At 44.4% G+C, this 20762-nt stretch overlaps 1 protein-coding gene across 2 annotated transcripts; it reads right to left on the reverse strand.

The window, feature by feature from the left end:
* Window positions 1–57: 57 nt before the first annotated feature.
* On the reverse strand, window positions 58–18155 carry ago1 (argonaute RISC component 1). 2 transcript variants are annotated; one of them, XM_056443554.1, is made up of 19 exons: window positions 18071–18155; window positions 14583–14769; window positions 12109–12229; window positions 10252–10433; window positions 9600–9736; window positions 9171–9305; window positions 8943–9030; window positions 7780–7927; window positions 7479–7598; window positions 7257–7379; window positions 6962–7095; window positions 6468–6652; window positions 6145–6304; window positions 5199–5289; window positions 3750–3944; window positions 3468–3602; window positions 3267–3368; window positions 2961–3160; window positions 58–2443 (listed from the first exon to the last, which is right to left on the reverse strand). In XM_056443554.1, exons 1-19 carry the CDS (start codon window positions 18093–18095, stop codon window positions 2335–2337), a joined length of 2577 nt encoding a protein of 858 aa, XP_056299529.1. In that variant the 5' UTR covers window positions 18096–18155; the 3' UTR covers window positions 58–2334. The 2 variants fall into 2 exon arrangements, with proteins under 2 accessions (XP_056299529.1, XP_056299527.1); XM_056443552.1 differs by having other exon boundaries at window positions 8943–9087.
* Between the last annotated feature and the right edge of the window lie 2607 nt (window positions 18156–20762).

Consider the following 20762-nt stretch of genomic DNA (forward strand, 5'->3'; position numbering starts at 1 on the left):
AAATTCGAGCAAATGTAGCTATAAGTAAAAGAAGAAGGAGGGAAGAAAACAATAAACAGGAGTAATAAAAAACAATTTTATTTTCTTTAAAAAATAACCCGCCCCCAACAGAGTTCCCATGACATACAGAGCCAAAAAATAATATGCTTCCATGTCCTTTCATTCAAATCTATTGGGAAGTGCTATGGTGAGGACCGTTTGTGATCCGTGGCGTCGGTATTGCTTCGTCAGACAGTGAGGCTGTGTGGAGAGGACTCTCCGGTATCCACATGATGCATTACCAGGGCGACTGCCATTTCGTCTTCCCCCTTTGCAAGGTGCTTTGTGGCTTCAGTGAGTGAAGAACTGCATCTGGTTTCAGTGACACTGGGAAATGCCCCAAGACCTCTTTTTTCTTTTCTTATTTACCTAAATATGATGGGGGGTAAAACAGTGTGAAAAAACCTGGCAAACGGTGAGCCAAAATACATAACAGGTTGATATTACATATTATTTATAAATACAAATTACCTTGGACACAAAGACGGATCAGTAAAACGGCGTACAAAGGCATTTTGATTCTGCCAGTTAATAAACATGTTTTAAAATCTAAACTTATTTGATCCATTATCTTTTGATCTCTTTCAGCTCAAAACCTTTCAGATTATCAGGCGAGATTTGAGGCGCTTAAAGGGCAACTGAGGTGGAATTGTGAGGCCGTCTCCACAATGCCCTCTTGAGGAAACACTGACACTAGTCACAATATTCCTAATAATAATAATAATAACAAAGGAAAAAGCAGGATTCATAGCTGTTACACAATAGAGGCAAAACGTCCGACAGGCAGTGTGTAAGGAAACCAAAATAAGGTGGCTTAGAATATCCAGTCATAAAAAAAGAATTACATGCATTTTTTCCCCTCCATCCAGAAAGTGACTAGATGTAAAGGCAGGGCGTATTACGTAGTAGTAACAGTGGCCCACCCTGTCCAAAGTAGCAATCCCCTACCTGTGCCGCCCATGCACACAGAGCACCAATGGGTATTGGCTAACACAAGCTAGGGGATTGGGGCAGGGGATGCTGCAGGTGTGTGTGATGCTAAAATTTGAGGATAGGTGACGATGGAAAGAGTGACGATAGTGATAGTTTGGCTCGGAGGGAGATAAGGGGACAAGTGCATTTGAAGAGGTTGGTGTCACTACATGCTGAGAAAGAGACGGAGAGGGCAGCTAAGTGTGTGTGGGTGCTTCTGCTATTCAGGCTATGAGTTGTAAATGCCTGCAGAGGGAAGAGCTTTGTGGAAAGTAAACACTGAGATAGGTGTGTGTGTGTGTGTGTGTGTGTGTGTGGAAGTTTAGAGTGCACCCTGTAGAGTCATCTCCACTGATACATGTTGGAATGTGCAGAATGATCGGAGCGAGGTCAATTTGCTGAACGCGAGTTCCGCTTCGCAGCAACTTAAGTGATCTCAGACTTTATATTTGCCTGCATTCAAATCGACAGAAGAGTGTTGACCTTGCCTTAGTTACCGACTGGTTTGTAAAGCTACGCAGGTGTGGATGTCTCGCCTCAGGACAGACAACACTACTGAACTATTTGGAAGTAAAAACAAATCAATAAGTCACAGGTTTTTTTTAGAAAGTGCCTCGTAAAGACTTAAAGAGCAACGCATACAGAAATGAGAGACTATCTTCCTGTTGAAGTGCCCCTTTTCCATTGGTTGGCATCACTTTTGGCTGTTTAATAACGCTGGTTTAGGTGCATGGGGTGCAAGTATATTTGATAAACGCGATGCAAATGGTCCCTCTATCGTTATGGTAAGCGTGCCTCTAGAAGGGACTGGCCGACCAGCACGGAGAGCGCTGCAGGACCTCTCTCCCGTGTCTACGGTACGCTACACCTGCGCTTTCTGTCTCCGCTAATAGAAAGACCGGAGGGCTAGCCTCACATGTGCTAACAAACTCTTATGTGCAGGACTGGTAGCACCTACATGCTAACACTAAGTGCTAATGTACATACCTCAGGCAGTTAAAAAAAACAAAAACAAAAACATGAATGTAGTTCATAACAACGATAACATAATAATACCCACGTTAAAAACTCGTTCCCGTCAAAAGAGCAACAGTCCTGGTAAAGTAAAAACAATAAAAATGCTAATGTAATAATAATATTCATAACCGTTTTGAGTGCATGCGGCTGTAAAGTCTGCCTGTGATGGGCCTTGTGTTTGTAGCTTCTGGGGAGTCTGCCTGGTGGGCAGTCATTTGCAATAAGGGATGAGGTGGCGGTGGGCTGTGTGGCCACTCAGGTAGAAATGAGTGGGAGGGGGTCGATGGTGGGAATGGGTGGTGTAGCTCAGGCGAAGTACATGGTCCTCAGGGTGTCTTGGTGAATCTGAACAGCTTTGGCCAGCGCCTGGGGGTCCCGACCGTTACTCTGACCAGACACGTGGCTGCCCTCTCCACTGCAGAGAGATGAAGTCGCAGAGCACAGATCAGTCACACTTCGCTTGCGATTATCAGAGTTAATTAAACAGCTTCGTTGAATTGAATACTCGATTCCGATTGGTCGATTATGACATTCTACGGTCTGATATTTAATCAGAGCAGACCTCTGCTATGAGTAACAGACCGTTGCCATGGACACAGCTCTCACCCCACACAGCGAGAGGACCATTTAAAAAAAAGTCTATAAATATTTCTGTGTCAAATTATTGATCTCATTCGTAAGCATGGTGTGTAAGAAGTGACATGTGCTTTGTGAAATGGAAGCCGACAGAGTGAGCATCCTTGAATCACCCGGAAGGTTCCCTTACACATCAATATCGAGTGAGCAAGTATATTAGGACTGGTGTAAATGCATTTAAAATATTTAAATGAAAATGTATTACATTTATATAATAAAATAAAGACGTTTCCAATAACTGTGTGGTGTAACAGTGTTGGGGACCAAAAGCGGTCGTCTTTCACATCCGCGCTCACCTGTCATGCTCTTTGTCCACCAGATGGTAGCGGGCACGGAAGGCCACGAGACGGGCGTAGTAGGCTGGCGCGGGGATGGAGACCGAGCGGGTGCAGCGCACGTAGGTGTGGCACAACTGGTAGGTGAGAATCTGCAACTCATCAGCCGTGAACCGATTGTCATCCCATAAGACGTAGTAATGAGACGGCCGGCTGGTGCCCTGGAGACAGAGGGAAGGCAATAAAAATGTGACGAAACACACAGAAATATGCCGATGCGATAGTACTGGGGTTAGAGGCCTTCATCTATTCATTCTGTAATATTACCTGTATGCCCGCGTGGCTGCACAGGTAGAAGTCAAACTCAAAGGGATGAGTGATGCTCGTGTCCACCGTAGTACCTGCAGGAATATTCCCACTCTTCCCAATCTATCACACACAACATATGTATTACACATATCAAAACAAAGTAACTTTGAAAAGAGAACACTTATTTATTTTTTTATAGTTAGAAAATAGAAAGCCCACCCTTTCAGACTTGTCGGCACAGAAGAGGCGTGTGTGGTGGCGTTTCTGCACCACGATGTAAGTGATGCCTGGCTGATAGTCTTTCTCCAGCTTGATGCACGCGTCTCTGATGGCCAGGAGCTCGTAGTGGAGAATCTGCACACCAAAACATTGTTTTCTGAGCACCGACTATGATATCATCAATTTTAGAGAAAAATGCACCCTGCCAAAAAGAAATGAGGTCGGCATTTTTACACATTTAGGCCAATCCGATGGAGTCTAGTACATCAGTTTCAACCTCACCTGTGGCAACTGTCCCTCAGGAACTCCGTCTCTGTAGAAAATGATCCTGGTGGGCTTGAACCGGGTCGACTTGTAGAACTGAATTAACAGTTCGCGCACCATGTATGACAAATCTTCAATGATCTCCTGCCTGGGCCTCTGGACTCGCACTGTGGCACAGTATCTGCTGGGATGAGCATCCATACTGCCTACCACCTGGAGGAGACGGGAGGAAGGACGGGACAGAGTTGGACACGGAACATCGACGGGCTTCGTGACACATATGCATAAGATAAGATGCTTTGCATCAAGGCATCCATTACATTTAAGACCGAGAAACAGTGAGACTCCACCTCAATCCACCGCTCATTGGTCCCAATGCGTACATTTGTACGTTAGCACCCCCTAGAGGTCGTCACTGGGAAGTGTGGGAGGCTTTTCATCAGCCTGTTATTTTTCTTCCCTCAAATTCTTCCCCTGCACTACAATCATCATTTTCAAAGCAGTTTTCCACAGTGGGGAGGAATAAGACGGACCCATTACATTCCACTCTGCTCTCCCATCCTCTCTGTGTGTGACTCGAGCAGTTGTCAGAATTGCTAGGCAACAACACAGCCAACCACAGCTGAGCTTGAGGTCAAGGGCGGACGGGGGGATGACGTCATTTCCTTTTTGAATGTGAGTCAGAGTGAGCCATTTGTTTCCCTTTATCCTTCCCTGACCCCTTTCTAAAAATGTTTGCGTTCAGCCTCTTATTGTATATCCGAGCTTAACAAAAAGTCACATTCACTGCAGTTTCCCAGGAAATGGATTTTTAAAGCAGGAGATCGCCACTTATGCAATAAATAATAAATTAAACAAATCCATTAAGCCTGAAGAACTGTCAGTCTCTAACTGCTTAGACTTAAGTTAATAATTAGGGCTTCATTATTGATGTTTTAATGAAAATGCCAAAATGAATTACAAATGCCCATCCAAAGTTACCAGAGCTCAAAGTGATTAATTAATCTATTCATATTCATCACTTCAAACAGTCAAAAAACATCAGCGCATTTCCCCATTTCTTGTGTGCATTCACGTTCCCATAACAGTCGAGTTGATAATAAAATCAGAAAATAATGACACTGTGTTAAAGATTTAAAAAGGTGGTAAAGCTCTGCCTCAAACATACTATTCACGGCTGTAGGATTCTTCTTTTGTGCCACTGTCACCAAGCAACCACGACCATGTGCGTTGGCCGTTTTGTGACATCTTGAGGTCATTTGCATTATTTACATAATCTTTCTCTTGCATATGCTGCATGTGTCCAACACAAAGTGAACCTGCCCCACAGCCGTGCATATCAATTCTGTGAAATGTCCATGCTGACCATGTGTGACGTGCTTTATGAGCACATTCCCTTCCTTTTTCCTGAGTTGTGTACAAGGTCGACTCCTGTTGTTTAATGAAGCTGTTACGTCCGTGACTTACAGCAGTTATGGAGGGCTTCTTGCCGTCTCCAGCAGGGGGGTGCGTGACGTCTGCTCCCAGGAAGATAACCGGCTGCTGGAACACTGCTGACCTGAGAGCGCAAGTGGACGAGGAGATGCAAATTACACGCGCTCTCGAATGCATCTTCGGTGGTAATATTACAAGTGTTGATAGAGTCATAAATATAAAAATACACTTTAAGATGATAATAATTCTATGGTTTAATAGTGTCTGGAAAAACTGCAGTCCCATGTCGTATATGGACAGCAATGACCTGTGGCAGTTGTCTGGGTTACATAACCTGGGTTACATAAAAAGGTCAAACTCCTGTTTATATATATATACACTACCGTTCAAAAGTTTGGGTTCACCCAGACAATTTCGTGTCTTCCATGAAAAATCACACTTTTATTTATCAAATGAATATAAAATATAGTCAAGACATTGACAAGGTTAGAAATAATGATTAATATTTGAAATATTAATTTTGTTCTACAAACTTCAAGCTCAAAGGAAGGCCAGTTGTATAGCTTATATCACCAGCATAACTGTTTTCAGCTGTGCTAACATAATTGCAAGGGTTTTCTAATCAGACATTAGTCTTCTAAGGCGATTAGCAAACACAATGTACCATTAGAACACTGGAGTGATAGTTGATGGAAATGGGCCTCTATACACCTCTGGAGAGATTTCATTAGAAACCAGACGTTTCCACCTAGAATAGTCATTTACCACATTAACAATGTAGAGAGTGTATTTCTGATTAATTTAATGTTATCTTTATTGAGAAAACAGTGCTTTTCTTTGAAAAATAAAGTCATTTCTAAGTGATCCCAAACTTTTGAACGGTAGTGTATACCCGACAACAATTCTTTAAATTCTCACCGTGGTCCTCCTGCCATGAATGTGTACAACCAATTCAAAAGCAGCCCAAACAAGAGCTCACCGTTGGTGAGGCACCAGGATGTTGTTGATGCCGCCCAGCTTCACGTTGATCTTGAGGCAGAGGTTGGAGAGGGTCTGAGGGGACGTCTTCACCACGTTCTTCACCTGGACGCACTGCGTGGCCATGCCCAGCAGGGTGTCTCCCACACGCTTCACCTCCGCTATGGGTGGGTAGAAAAAGTGTTTTAAATGTTATATTCTCAAATAGGTCATGCTTGCTTCTTTCATGGACATAGATTTAAAAGTATATTGCACAATACAGTCTTAACCACCAAGCGTTTCATGGGGCTCCAATGTGATTTTTATTTGAAGCAGTTTTCTAACCATAGACGGGAGTCTTCCCCGGCAGGATGACGATGATGAGCTGCAGTCCGGAGTAGGTGTTCTTCAGGTGTCTGAACATGGGCTCCACGCTGTCCGCTCCCTGGGCGTATTTACAGAAACACGGCTGGCCCTGAATCGGCATCCCAGCATCCTTGGAGATCTTCCGCAGCTGGTCTGTGAAGTTCCTGAATGAAAACCCAGAGTAGTTGAGACTAAATTAATTTTTCATACTTTACACTTGCCTCGCACTGTTTCTCTGCCCTGTCATCAGGAAATGTGATGAATGATATCATAAGGAAATGAATCATTCTGTTCGAGGTACTAAACGTGGGCGTTGTGGATACACATTTCTCTCTCTTGCTAGCAGCTAAATTATGAACTGCATGACTTCCCAATATTAAATGCAAAACAGCCAAAGAATTTGAAGGGGATTTTTTGTGTGTATTCCTCCCAAAATAAATGTATTGCAGCTGTTACCACTCATTAGTACTTACTTGAGCACCTCTTCTCTGCACTGTTTCTGAGGGGCAAAGCAGGCGATGGCCCACACTTTGATCTCGATGCCGTTATAAAACTGCTTTCCCCTCATGTCCCACACGCCCTGGTTGGGGGTTGCGATGGCACGGTTCTGTGAAACGGGAGGAGAGGGAGTTTAAAGCTAAAATCTACTGCGAAATGACGTACACTAGTGTGGGGGGAAAATGCAACTGACGGAATTTTTGTTCAATACACTCCTATTATAACTAAAAGACAGATCATATTTGAAATGATAAATGACCCATGTATTACCCGTCCTCCGTACTGCAGGATAGGGGCTGGAAGCACCCTCCCCGTCACCTCAGCCATTTCATCTTTCACCTTGATCCCAAACTCCTGGATGTACGGGTCCAGGTTGAAGTTAGCATTCTTCATCTGTGGAGAGAGAGAGGAAGACCATCCATCCGTCATATGCACACCGTCGTTACATCCGCTGTGGGGGCCTCCCTCCCCCTGGTGGTCTCGACAACTCACCAGCCTGCTGATCTCCTCTTGTCTGTCGGGTGCAGAGCGAGCTGTGGCTTTGATCATGGTGGACGTCTGATTATCCGTCAGCTTCTTGATGCATCGCTGACCTGCTACAATGTTGCACACCTGGAACGAGTGAACGCAGAATCAGTGGGGTGTGCATGGTGGTTATTCACAGCAACTGCATTAATCCTGGATGCATCTCAAATATAGTTTTTAAGTCGTTTTTCATGATGTTTTACAGATGAATTAAGGAAAGGACTCAGTTATTATATCACAGCTCAATCCTCCTTGAGTCCTTCCTCACCTCCAGAGGCAGGTAGGTGTGCTTCTGCTCCTGCCCCACCTGTAGACAGGGTAGGTGGGGGTATTTTAGCTGCAGGTTGTACTTCTGCTTGAAGTACTGGGCCACTGTACATTCTACTGTCTGCCCACTTTCGAGCTGGAGGGGAAACCTGGTTGACGAGACAAGAAACATGAACGATGGTGTGAGCTGGTGAAAAAAGGATGAGTTGATGATTTGCAGAAGACTGTGTGTGGATACACCCGTTGGGTCACGACAAGTGTGTGGAAGCCCCAGTCACACATCACCATCACCCCAATGCGTCACTTGCCAGCTCCTGGCTTGCTGATTCATCCAGGTTGATGTTCAATTGTTTAAAGTAATGACAATCACAACCGACGACTCCAAAGTAACATATAAAAGTTGCGTATTCAGTTGCCAGCAAGCAGTTTTCTTTGTCTTTATTTTTATTAAATTCCAATTTATTTTCGATTAAATACGAATACTTAAGAGGAACCTCTCCAATGCAACAACTTCCGAAGGGATTGAGAACCTTTTGAGGAAATCAGTGACTAGAGATTAATATAGCTCCTCTAGGAGAGAGTCAGATTGTCAGGTTCTTGTGACGGGGTGAGGCTCAGGCGCAGAGAGACAGGCTGGACGCAATATGAATAACAAAAAAAGCACTCTTTAATGAGGCAAAACAGTTTACAAAAAACAAGGTCCAAAAGGGGCAGGCAGAGAATCCAAGTTCAGGGCAGGCAGGGTCAACAGGCAGAACCAGGAACACGGACAGGACGACGGGAAAAGGACACGGAACTAGAGACGACAATGGAAAGACTGACAATATATAGGGGGGAAACAGGTGTACGACATCAGACACTAACGAGACAAGAGTGGCTGAGGGCAGGTGCAGGGAATTAAACAATTAAGACAGAGAGGAGACACAGAGGAGACATAGGAGACACGGAACACAGGAGAAACAGAACAGGGTGTTACACAGATAAAGAGAGAGAGAGAGAGACAGACAGACAGACAGACAGACAGAGAGAGAGAGCCTGTCGTTCCAACAACCCTTCACCGTTCTAATTTGCCTCGTAGCTCCTCAGACGCAGTGGATATACCGATAACGTAGGTAAACAACGGGTGCATTTGGTCATGAAATTCAACGTGGTCGGCGTTCTCACGTTTGGTGGCTGGCAGGTCGTCGGGTGACATTGCAGACACGATACTTCCTCTTCATCTGGCCACAGTGAGTCACCTCCACCTTCAGGCCTGGCGACGCCAACATCGAGTGGTGTAAAGTGGTGTAGTTAGAAGAAGAAGAAGAATCTTTAGACGGAGGCATGAAAGTGGACATTTATTTCCTTGTTGAGGGCTCATCATGGTGTGTTTCACGCGGGCCGGTAACCCACCCTTAATCTCCTTGGTGAAGCGGACCCTTTGCGAATCCGTGAGGGTCTTGGGCTGCTCGTCGATATTACGGATGTCCAAAACTTCACACATGAACTCGATGACGGGCTGGGCTTTGTAGAAGGCTGTGGCGGACACTAGAGGGAGACAGAGAGCAGCGTTGCGTCCATAAAGGAGAGCAACTTAAAGGTTGATGGATGCCTGCAGCTTTTAAGCGCCTTTTTGTCACCATTTAAGGTATTTATCAGACCCACATTGATGTTACAATCGGCCAATAGAAGCCTTTATTTATGATATAATTAAACATTTGAAGATTCATGTCCTCCTTGGTCCCAGATCATTTTTGACTTCTCACCTACTGTTTCTGTGTCACGCAAAGTCAGTAAAAATAATGAGCTCCCTGGCTGACTCTCAGTCCGTTGGTGACTCACCATCAATGTTAAGCATCATCTTCCACATGGCGGGGCGCACGGACTGGTGGAAGCCAAACCAGACCTCCCTCCCCCCACCCAGTGGATGGTAGTATCCTTCAGGTGGGGAGAAAAATGATCGGCCCACTGGAGTGTACCTAATGAGAGGACGTAGGCAGGAGAAAATTATGATTGTGCAAAAAGACTTGACTTAATACAACGCACAACCTCAGCATGACTACATATCCAGTCAGGCGATCGTCTCATGAAGGAGGTTTCAGAATAGGTCCACTCGATAGAAGAAATGGGACTTAAGAGGAACAGTGGCGTGTTTATCTGAATCGGACAAAAGACGGGGGAACATTCCCACTAAACTTTCCAAACTGCAGGCTTGAAGAGTTCTTGTTTTACCCCTGCCATGCATTGTTCAGTGGAGACATTCACACAGATATCAGCTCACAACCTTTATTTCACAACTCTAATCCCTGGTGCGACGTGTGCGAGCGGAACAGTCCCGCTGATCTTGTTCGACCGCCACTGTTACTGACAACTTAGCAAAAACATGAATGATTCATGTCCATGGATATAACTCGATGAGGCAGGCGTGCGGGTGTTGCCGTATGTACGTGTGAGTGTCCGTGTGACTGAGAGAGAAAGGGTAACGACGGTGTACCTCATAGAGGCCAGGTGGCGCATGGCCACATCCAGAGCTTGGACCGATTCGAGGGGGACCTGCAGCCGACCGCTGACCAGAGTCTCCTGCAGCAGGCGCCATGACACTATGGCCAGCCAACGGATGGACACCTTGAAGATTCGATCTTTGCCCTCACCTGGGATGGTTACCTCAAAATCCACCTGGAGAAATAGAAGACAGAAAAGACAGAAACGGAGAGGGGAGGTAAAGAACAAGGCTGCAGGAGGAGGAGAACAACAACAACAACAACAACATATCTTTATCAAGCTGTGCAGTATACAGAAGAAATCTAATGTACAAATGTATCTGCCGGGTTGATGACTCCGAAAATGAGATCATGTTTTTATCAAATATAAAATTCAGCACGACACGCTACCAGTCCCAGCGGTGGAGACACTGGTACAGCTGTCTATTTATAAAGCATGTGTAGTTCTTTGTTTGTTTTTTACTTGTGATTTTGTCCGTATTTTATGATATTTTAATGTCTTGTACTTTCTGGACCTTGAGTATGGAATAAAAGTTTGATCTATTCAGGAAAACCCAATTTCAGACAAGATCCCCTTATTCGAAAAACACTTCGCACAAAAGTGGGTGGTTCAGAAACAGAAAAAATGAATAGGAAGTTGAAGCGTGTACGGGAAATGTGACGCTACAGCCAGCCGCTTAGCTTGGCATAAAGACTGGAAACTGGGAACTCCAGCTCGGCCGACCCTCTCCTCTTGGTTCCTCTGCTGTGTCTGTGCTTTCTGTCTCCAGGGCTGCAGACCTGATTGCAGAGTAATCAGTGGCGTTGCACACACCTGGGCCAGTTGTGCCCGACGCATAAAAACCGGAGCAGCACGAGTCTTCGGTCGGCAGAGCTCCTTTCGCCCCACGCTGCCTTGTTGGCACTTTTTTTTTTTTTTTTTTTTACATCAATGTAGCACATTTTCAGCCTGCTGCAGTTCTGACTTCACAGATTCCTCCCAGCTATTTGTTTGTTAGACTTATTTTTACCTGTGTTTTTGTCACAGTTTTAGAGCTGAGCTGTGACACCAGGCTCTCCAAAAGTAACTAAATCCACCTACTAGCACCTCTAGAGTTCAATTAACACATATCTTGTTTGTCATCTGTAAAAAAAAAAAAAAAATCAAGTTTTATAGCTGTGTTGGACTATTGGTTGGAGACCTCTTGAATAGGGCCATGGTTGCTTTCCCCCTATTTACAGTATTTATGCTAACTGGCCGTGGCCATAGACGTGATATAAGAAGGGGACATAGTCACTATGTCGTTTTGAAGCCTCGAGTTTGGCAACTTGGGCATCACCATCTTGGCTTTTTGCAATGACGGAACAGGGGGGATGTAGAAAGGCCAGTAATTCTGGTCTATTTTACTCTAAATGGTACCATAATTTACTAGACTAACATCATGTTGTCTTGAAGAAGACTTAAAACAAGGAATTGAGGCCATAAACTCATGATGACAATGTTTACTGAGGTAATAAAATAAGAGAAAAGTAGAGTCGTTTTCTTAGACTTCAATTTAATCAGACTTAATTTTGCAACCCAAGGAGTCTGCTCCGCCTGCTGGCCAGTAGAGAAGACGCACGTTTTGAAACAGCTAGTGTTCCATAATACAATAAGTATTTGTTATTGTTATGAATATTGGGAATTTTGGATAGAAATAAGTGCTTTACAGGAGATAACTAGTGCTTTCTATTCAGTGTTTTTCATAAAACCCTCCGCTTGAGAAGCAGTGGAATCCTGTTCCAACAGGCCTTAAGACTAACTTTATTGTTCCCCGAAGATAAATGAGTTGGTGATGCCATTGTAAAGCAAAACAACTTCAAACATCTACCTTCTCACTCCCAATAGGAAGCGCTAGCACCGTGTAGATGTTCTTCTTGCCGTCGTACACTGGCTTCCTGTCGCCAAAGAGCTGGGGCTTGAAGTGCTGCACCATGTATTCCACCACCTCCCTGGAGGAAAGGGACAAACACAGTATGGGATTAAAAGAAAGAAAGAGACCCTGCTCTGCCCACTAAACCCATCTAGAGATGATAGAATATTGATCAAGCAGGATGCAGCTGTTGGGTGCAATATCTCATGGTCACAGGGGGAGAGGCAAGGACAAAAAGAAAGAGGGTGTGGGCAGGGGCCCGCTCTTCAATGCACGGTGCCTTGGCCTTCATAGACGTGGGGGGTGGGTGGGGGGGGGGGTTCTGAAAAGAAACAGGTCAAAGGGTGTGACCTTTGCAGGCCTTCTTAGAACCTTTGTCTCGAACCGTAAAAAAAACAAAAGAAGCCCTCTCTGAATGTTAAAGCAGGTGTATGATCACACGCAACTTTCAGGGACTCTTCCAGAGAATTTCAGTAGCCATTTGTAATTGATTTGTTTCCATTACTGTTCCCGCCCTTATTAGTTGGGAGGAGAGCAAAGCTCAAGGACTCTCCTGGAGGACTCTGGACTTTCTTTCTTTTTTTTAAACAAAAGAATGGCCTATTCAATAAAGGAACATATGCGACGTGAAACCACTAGTCAGGGCTTTTTAATTACATATAAACACATATATGTCACATTATTCTGTTCAGTTTTGGGGGGGGAAATAATACATGATAGAGTTATCATTAAAGTTGTGTAAGTCTAAACAAATAATAATGGCTCCTAAACATTTTTGAACTCGCATCTTGCTTCAAAAAGCCCGATGCGAAAAGACAAAGACCATCTATCAGGGCTTCGTAAATTGATTCTAATATCACCATTTTACTCCTCATCTTTCTAAATGACTATTGACGATTCTCCAAAGGGCCAAGGCCATTAGTCAGCAGCACTGGGGCAGTAAACCTGAGTGCTCGTGGGTTGGGGTCGTGCCTAGACACTGATAAAACATAGAGTCGGCATCTATAGATCATATTCCTGATACCTGACACACTACCCCACACAAAAGACCGCACCATGTATCTTGTTGACTGCCACCTCAAAGTGTGACCTGACCGTGTGAGTCCAAAGCACCGAGAGAGAAGAGGAAAAGGGAAAATGACATTCTTGTTTTTAATTGGATGCGGCAGAAAATAAATGAAGGTAAATGAAGTAAAAACTGACTAGGAATGAATGGTTTCATGAAAAGAATATCCTGAGATTACAAGCATGTAGTTACTTGCTACATGCTCATAATCTCAGTATATTTTTTGTTTGTGACTTTTGATTTTGACACCTTAAGTTGACCCTGCATCAGACGATTCAAGCCCACTCATAAGGTGAAAGGTGAGTAAAGTCAGACTCGCTTTAACACAGCTACTGCATGAGAAGAAGTCTTCCTTCTGCTTAATGTGAAGGGAAACCCATGCACACTTAGGCGTTTTATTTGAGTCGCATTCTGCACAGATGTATGGACTTATTTAGTTAGGAAAATACATTTCATCGCCTGAAAAAATTAAAATTAGATTACAAGGTTGAGTTTTCTTGCCCTCTCATTTGTGTAATTTATGATTAAATATCAAAAATGAGGCACATTAAAGCTAGTAAGACTAATCTATGACGTGGGCGAAAACAATAGTAAACGCATACTTTTTAACCAGTTGCACTGCATGTAAATGAGCGCGTCTATACCTGAAACTCCATCTTGAGAGTTGAGGCACTCTGCCTTAGTAGCAACAGGTATATGTTCATATTATTTCCATCACAAAATTAGAATATTATTACCTTCGCATTGAAAATGCGGAAGGTTATGTTTTGATCGCCGTGTATTTATTTATTTATTTGTATGCGTGTTACTCGCATAACTCAAAAAGTATTAAACCAAATCGCATGACATTTGGTGGGATGATTGGTTATTATCCGGGGACCATTTGATTAGATTTTGGGATCGATCAGGTCAAAGGTCAAGGTCATGAAAAGGTCAAAATCTTCTTTTTACCATAGCACAGTCAATTTGTATCCAATTGGCATTCAACTAATGCCAAAATGTTCATAATTCAATGCCCAATCTTGTGATATGCGAAGGTATGCGCTCTACCGAGTGCCCGTTCTAGTTTATTTCATTAGTTGATCCAAAGAATAACATTAAAATCTCAGTTGCACTGTTAATGCTGAACGTAGCTGTGGTTGGGACTGTTGGGCTTTCACTATTCAATTTCAACCTGTTCCGCTCTGCAGACACTTCAGCTGCTTGTTGACTTGTTAAAATGCATAACTGGCTGCTACAAGATTTTTTTTAAACCCCACTTATGACACGTGACAACAGACACGTACTGATCGTTTAAATTAATGTGGGTCATCCCAGACGAGACACACAAGAAACACCAGATGAAGGTGGAGCCACGTCCTATTACCTGTTGACTCTCCGCGGGCACTTGTCGGGCTTAATGTCCACCTCATAGTGATGGACGTCAATCTTTGGGATCTCCACCTCAAAGTAGTTGGCCAGCAGCTTGATGGGCTTGCCCACGGTACCCATGCCTGGCCGGCGGGGGGCATGGAACACCTGCTGCGGGGGTGGGGGGAAGTCCTCCATGGGCTCTGGACAGACGGGAGACAGCAGGGAGCCATTGATGAGGACAGGTGACAGAGGGGAGGCGGTTCAGAGCCAGACATGGAAGGAATGAGGAAAGACATAAACAATGGATAAAAGTGACGAGGTGGCAAAGGAAGTGGCCGTGAGCAGCAGAGGCCGAGGAGATGAGGGCGAGGAATGTGGAAGAAGTGGGGAAGGAAGCGTCGTCGGGAGCCGAGAGGACATGATAGGTGGGCGACCCGAGTGAGTGGCGGGCACAGGAAGACGGGAAGAGGGAAGATAGGAAAAGAGAGACGATCAGAGTGGGTCGAGTGAAGCAGTAAAAGGTGCATTAGGAGCCAGGGAAAGGGGGTTGTGTGTTATATAAAAGACAAGTCAAGGGTGATGGACAGAGATATTGACATGGCATAAGGAAGAGGAGGAGGAACAGAGAGATAAGGTCAAATGAGGATGGAGAGGGTGATAAAAGATAAGTTATGGCAGGGGAAGAAAAGGAAAACAATGTGATTATATTCAGGCGAGATGTCACAGGGTTCTGGGATTCGGCATACTCCACCCTTATTGTTTTACATTGTATAGAGGAATTGATACATCAATTAATTGTGAAAATAAAATGAAAATGAAACAAAAGTTGCCGTAAATGTTTTTTTTTTCAATTTCAAAATAGGTCTTTTTGAAAATGTCTTCATCCAATAAACACTTCAAGTGTCAGTTATTTTTTAGGTGGTTTAAATTTGGGCATTTGCTCATTCAAACTAGGCCGGGGGGAAAAAAAGCAGCATTTCATTGGCGGTTGAAGTAACAAGGATTCCACCGCATCCACCGATTAGTGACCATCACGCCTTAAAAACAAGTCTGAGCCGTTAAAGAGAGGATGGGGCGGGGCAGTGGGGGGGGGGGGGTCCAGGACTGGGTGCTGGATGTGAAGCTGGCTCCTGCCTGAGAGGGGCCCAGTGCCCTAACCTCTGGGTCCCCAGAGAACAGCCCTCCTCTCCCACAACAAAGACCCCAGCTGCCCTGCTCCTCTGTCTCACGCACACACAAACACACAAACACACACACACACACACAAAACGCGGGCGTACGGAGCAGAGGGAGCGCGCCGCCCTTACTGCGGTGAACACACACACCCTCAGACACAGAAACAGAGGGGGCCCCCTCCACATTCCCAGCCTCACCATGGAGACACCACGGCAACACAGCATTGTCATGGATATCAGGGGACCTGTGTGTGTGTGTGTGTGTGTGTGTGTGTGTGTGTGTGTGTATGGCCGTGGTCTTTTCGGTCACCACACTGAGCGATGTGGATCCAAAACTGGAAAAGCCCTGATTTAAATAGCTACGATGGAAATGCTGGGGTCCACTGCCCCCCCCCCCCCCCCCCCCCCGCCCAAAAAAAATCATGTGCTCACTAAACCTTTTTGGATGATGCCAAACAGTAACGTCGGCCATGAAAACAGCGAAAAGATGCTCGTAGAATCGCACTTTCGCTGCCACGACGCGGACAAAGCGCCGTGAACGCGGACGCCAGACGTGTGCTGACCACACGTACTCCGTGTGTGCGTGTGTGAATGCTCGGGCGTCTCCAGTGAGTCGTGACCGCCGCGCACTCGCACAATGACACACACACTTTTCCCTCGTGCCAGTGAAGGCAGATGGTGAGCGCTTTTCACACATCCCGTGACAATGGCAGCGTTCCCCCGGGCGGCGAGCCTGAAAGCAGAGCATCGCGACATGAAGACGCTCGCAACGTTACGCCTGCGATGACGTCACGAGCCGTAAGACCGAGAGGGCCCGTGGGAAAGGACGACTATCAGGTGGTATTAAGGGGAGACATGAAATGTGCACTTTGTTTTTCGGTTCATTTTTATGACTTGTAGTACGGCTTTTAGATTCTGGGTTCAGTGTGTCACTTTAAAATAATTCAATTTGGACTTTGGCAGTGATGGCAGTTCTCAAGTGTAGCTAATGATAAATGATGAGCAATACTGAGCTTCAGAGCCAGTATAAATATTTGTAAAAATCGCCTCACAAAAAGAACAAAATGTTCAAATACGGGACCAGTGGTGACCCCCGTCCCTCATCAGGAGAGCACGACAGGCCAAGTGCATGAAGGAGAAAGGGAACAGACGATTATGCGTCCATTGTTTTGGCCAAACAGTTCTGCTCCCCGAATAATTGGCTGTTGAACATGAGCTCTAAACGTGGCAATCAGCTCTATCTTGGAAGATAGCACATTGAATAATCACACTTCAAAACACAAAAGCAGACACTGAGATGAGGGGCCCCTCGGGACCCTTCCCCCCATCCTGAAAAAAAATAAAAACAAGCCGATTCAACTGAATTCCATGTTCAGTGTTTGGATGGACAACATCCTTTCAATCTCAGGCATACTTGTGCAAATAAAAGTACAGTTATGAGTTCACCGTCTTCTACTATACAATAGCATTATAAACCCTGCCTTACAAAAGTACAAGACTCAAGAGTCAAGGCTGGTTTATGAATGCTAGAGTTCACGAATTTCCGCAATAGGTGGACTTTAGACTTGGGCATGAAGGGAAACGAGTTTGTGTTTTAATTGCCTGCTTCCACACATCAGCCATCGCAGAAACCTGCTAAATAAAGAGCAGCACCGGCACTGATAAAGCACCAGCTGTAGATCTCAAGCATGTGGATCGAAGCCCCGCATACGATGCACTGCACATGCTTCCTTAAACTCTAACAGCGTGGATGCGAGGATATCCCAATTGATGATTATTTTTGGTTCAACATGTATACATAATTGATGTGTCCCATACAGATGTTGAACGTCTGTGTCCCTGATGTTGAGACCGCCTGATGTGAGCATCCCCCACCTGTCAGTGACCAGGGAGGCCGGTCTGCTGTGTGGGGAGTGCTGGGTGCAGCCAGCTGCTGCTGCTGCTGTGGCTTCACCTCATCCCTCCTCACACAGATTCCCACGACCTCCCTTGCCCCCCCCGCGCATGGCTGAGGATACCGCTCCTCGAAAGGCTCATCTACAGCTATACATCTGGAATGAATAATCTCTACAAAAGGTGTGTGCATGCAGACTACCAGAGAGCCCCCTCCACCTCCACCTCCACCTCCATCTCGTTGCGATGCAACAGACGGGGTTCTCACCCAGCGTCCCTCGACACCCCCTCCTGCCTGACGCGGAGGCCAGCCTCCGGAGCCCCGTTTCCAACTGCGGTCTATGTGTTTGCAGCAGCCATAACTCCGGCATTGCAGACTGATACCATTTTAAAGGAGTAAAGTATAATAAAAAACACAATGTGTTAAACCTACCAGCGCCAGACGGTCCCGGCTCCATCCCATTCACTTAGCTGCGCGGGCACAAGCTAGCTTGTCCGGGTCCTATGGTCAAACCGCCGGCCCCCTCCTCTCGGCGTGGAGTCTTCTGCTTCTCTCGGTGCTCCCCCCGCCCCCTGCCCCCCTACCAGAGCCCCCCCCCCCCCCCCCCCGGAACCCGCAGAGGAGTTGAGGCTAACGGACTGCGAGCTGCCCCGGTGGCTGACCCTGGAGGCGGTAACGGGAGAGCTGGAGGGCGATGTCGTCTTGTTCGGGACTCCCGGTCTTCCTCTGCGGGGAGGTGCGGTCTCTACCTGGCGCCGCGAGGTTTTTTTTTTGGCCGAGTCGTTGAGGTCTCTCGTCGGTGTGTGGTGCTCCTGCTCACCGTTCAAGCAGGATTTTCCATCGGAACAGAAAAAAGAAAAGAAAAAGGCCAGCCCCTCGCTCCCTAACACCCCCTCCCGCCCGCCAACAAAAAAAACCTTCTTCTTTGCCATTAGAAAGTGCAAAGGAACTGTTGATGAACTTGCTGTCACACCCCAGAGGCCGAAGGAGGTACTACACTGCAGATATGCAAATCGGGCCAGCAGCAAGTGTAAGGACAAGCTCACGGTGTCCTTAACGTTTATTACAGAAACAAGGGATTCATAACGATATTAACATATACACACACAACGAATAACCATACAAAGAATTAAATATGTCAGTAAATTTTCAAACTTAACTTCTTTAGTTTAGTTAGTTGGTGTGATTTTTCATCAACTTTTTTGCTTTTTATTTTATAAGCTAAATTCCATTTTCATCAACTTTTTTTCTTTTAATCTCACGAGCTAAATTCGTTTTTAATCATTCAATGTGTTGAGATTTTGTTATAAATAGATAGACACACTTTTGTTCCCTTCTTTTTTTGGACCTAAGTCACAGGCACAGCTTATCGTATTTATAGATCTCTCATCAAGTCCTCTGACAAATCATTGTCATCCTCAGCTTCCAAATGATGTATACTTTACTTTTCTCCACATAGGCCATTGTGTTCCCGTTAGATTACACACACAAAATAACCTCTTTTAATTGTTATATGCACATGATTATTCTCCTAGGATTTATTAAAGACTAACAGACCTCAATTGCAGTCTGAGAGACAGACTTTCATCTTCATCAGAATATATCTGAAATTATATTATTTGAACCATGAACCTCATTCCTTCCTTTTTATGAATCAATTCATCAAGTACTCATTAAATAATTCATTCATAATATTATTTATTTCATTATTTCAAATGTATTTCTAAAATGTTGAACACTTTGAGCCCCTATATATTAGTTGTTCGTTAAAATTTGTCTGCACACATTATTCATATATCTACCCATTTTAATATGTAAAAAGAAGGCTATATGGGATATGAATATATTACATATGAGTAATGCAGTGGTGGAAAGTACACTGTATATATTTGTGAGATAAATTTTTCTATTTTACTTTACATGACTTTATGTTTCTCTATATATCGACAAGCTAAGAGTAAAATTCCCCTTGCACATTCATATAATAGTGATACTAAATATGCAATAATATAATAAGTAATTATATGATGCATAACACTCCAGGTTGTCCAGTTATCAGAGCTGTATGAAGACGTTTTGAATGCTTGATTGTCAAGTCCTTTATAAAGACTTCAGATAGTACTTGGCAGGCCATTTGAGTGTGTGAATATTGGTATAATTGGTGCAAACAGAGAGACAACATTGTGATTTTTTTGCTAATTAGTCAACCAATTAATTAATTTATAATATTCATGGAGAATGTTGTTATTCATGTCAATGTTTTGTTTTTTAAATGTGCTAATATTTAAAGATTAGTAAGTGTAACAGCTAGTTACCTATCATGCTGAAATATGGAAGTATGGAATAGTCCCCTTGTTAAAAGGAACTGAGCTAGATTTAGTGGCATCAAGTGGTGAGGATGGAGATTGCAAGCAACAACAGAGACCCCTCCATTCATCTAGTGTGGCGCTGGATCCCGCGCATTAAGTAATATAACATCATTAGTTGTGGTCATCAATAGTGTTTTCTTCACTGGTTTAGCTTTTTGCATCACTGCTCCTCCACCTACTGGCACCCAGTCGACGTCAGTGCTTCTCCCACAATAACATGTGTCCTCCTAAGCCTCCAGTACTCCTGACGATACAGCATCACTGATGATTAGATATAAGGATGATGTATATTTCATATTCAGTAGTTGTAATTAATATGAACGATATGATTAATTAATAACTTGTCAGTGTAATACACATTTAGCAATGTTCCTGATTGCGATCTTATTTTTAACATACCTTGTTATGTTTTTCATCTCAGTAAGGTCAACTCAGCACTCCTGACCTTCAGCATTACTGATGCAAGGCGATCTTATATTCAGAACACAACATTTGCACATTTCTCCAAACAAAGGCCACATCATTGGGATGATTAATATTGGGTTTCTTTTTTTAACATTGTTTTTAAGTGACATGGAAAGGCTTACAAATTCCAGGATTGAGAGAAAGCAGCGTAAGGCTGTCGTGTTGTCTCCATTGAATACATATACTAATACAATTAATGTCAATATTTAGTATGATTCCTTATATAATATGGCAGTATAATACTGATTTAACATAAGTTGTCATTGCTGTCTCTGTCTCATTTAAATCAT

The sequence above is a fragment of the Pseudoliparis swirei genome, chromosome 22 (assembly GCF_029220125.1).
Source record: "Pseudoliparis swirei isolate HS2019 ecotype Mariana Trench chromosome 22, NWPU_hadal_v1, whole genome shotgun sequence".
Classification (NCBI taxonomy): domain Eukaryota; kingdom Metazoa; phylum Chordata; class Actinopteri; order Perciformes; family Liparidae; genus Pseudoliparis; species Pseudoliparis swirei.

What these genes read in the sequence shown, in the direction of transcription:
- ago1 (XM_056443552.1), bottom strand. Translation starts at nt 18,095, where the DNA reads ATGGAGCCGGGACCGTCTGGCGCTG. An exon ending in GATGATGCTTAACATTGATG is followed by an intron (nt 9,306 to 9,599) that starts GTGAGTCACCAA and finishes GTCTCCCTCTAG; the next exon opens with TGTCCGCCACAGCCTTCTAC. An exon ending in GTGGACAAAGAGCATGACAG is followed by an intron (nt 2,444 to 2,960) that starts GTGAGCGCGGAT and finishes ATCTCTCTGCAG; the next exon opens with TGGAGAGGGCAGCCACGTGT.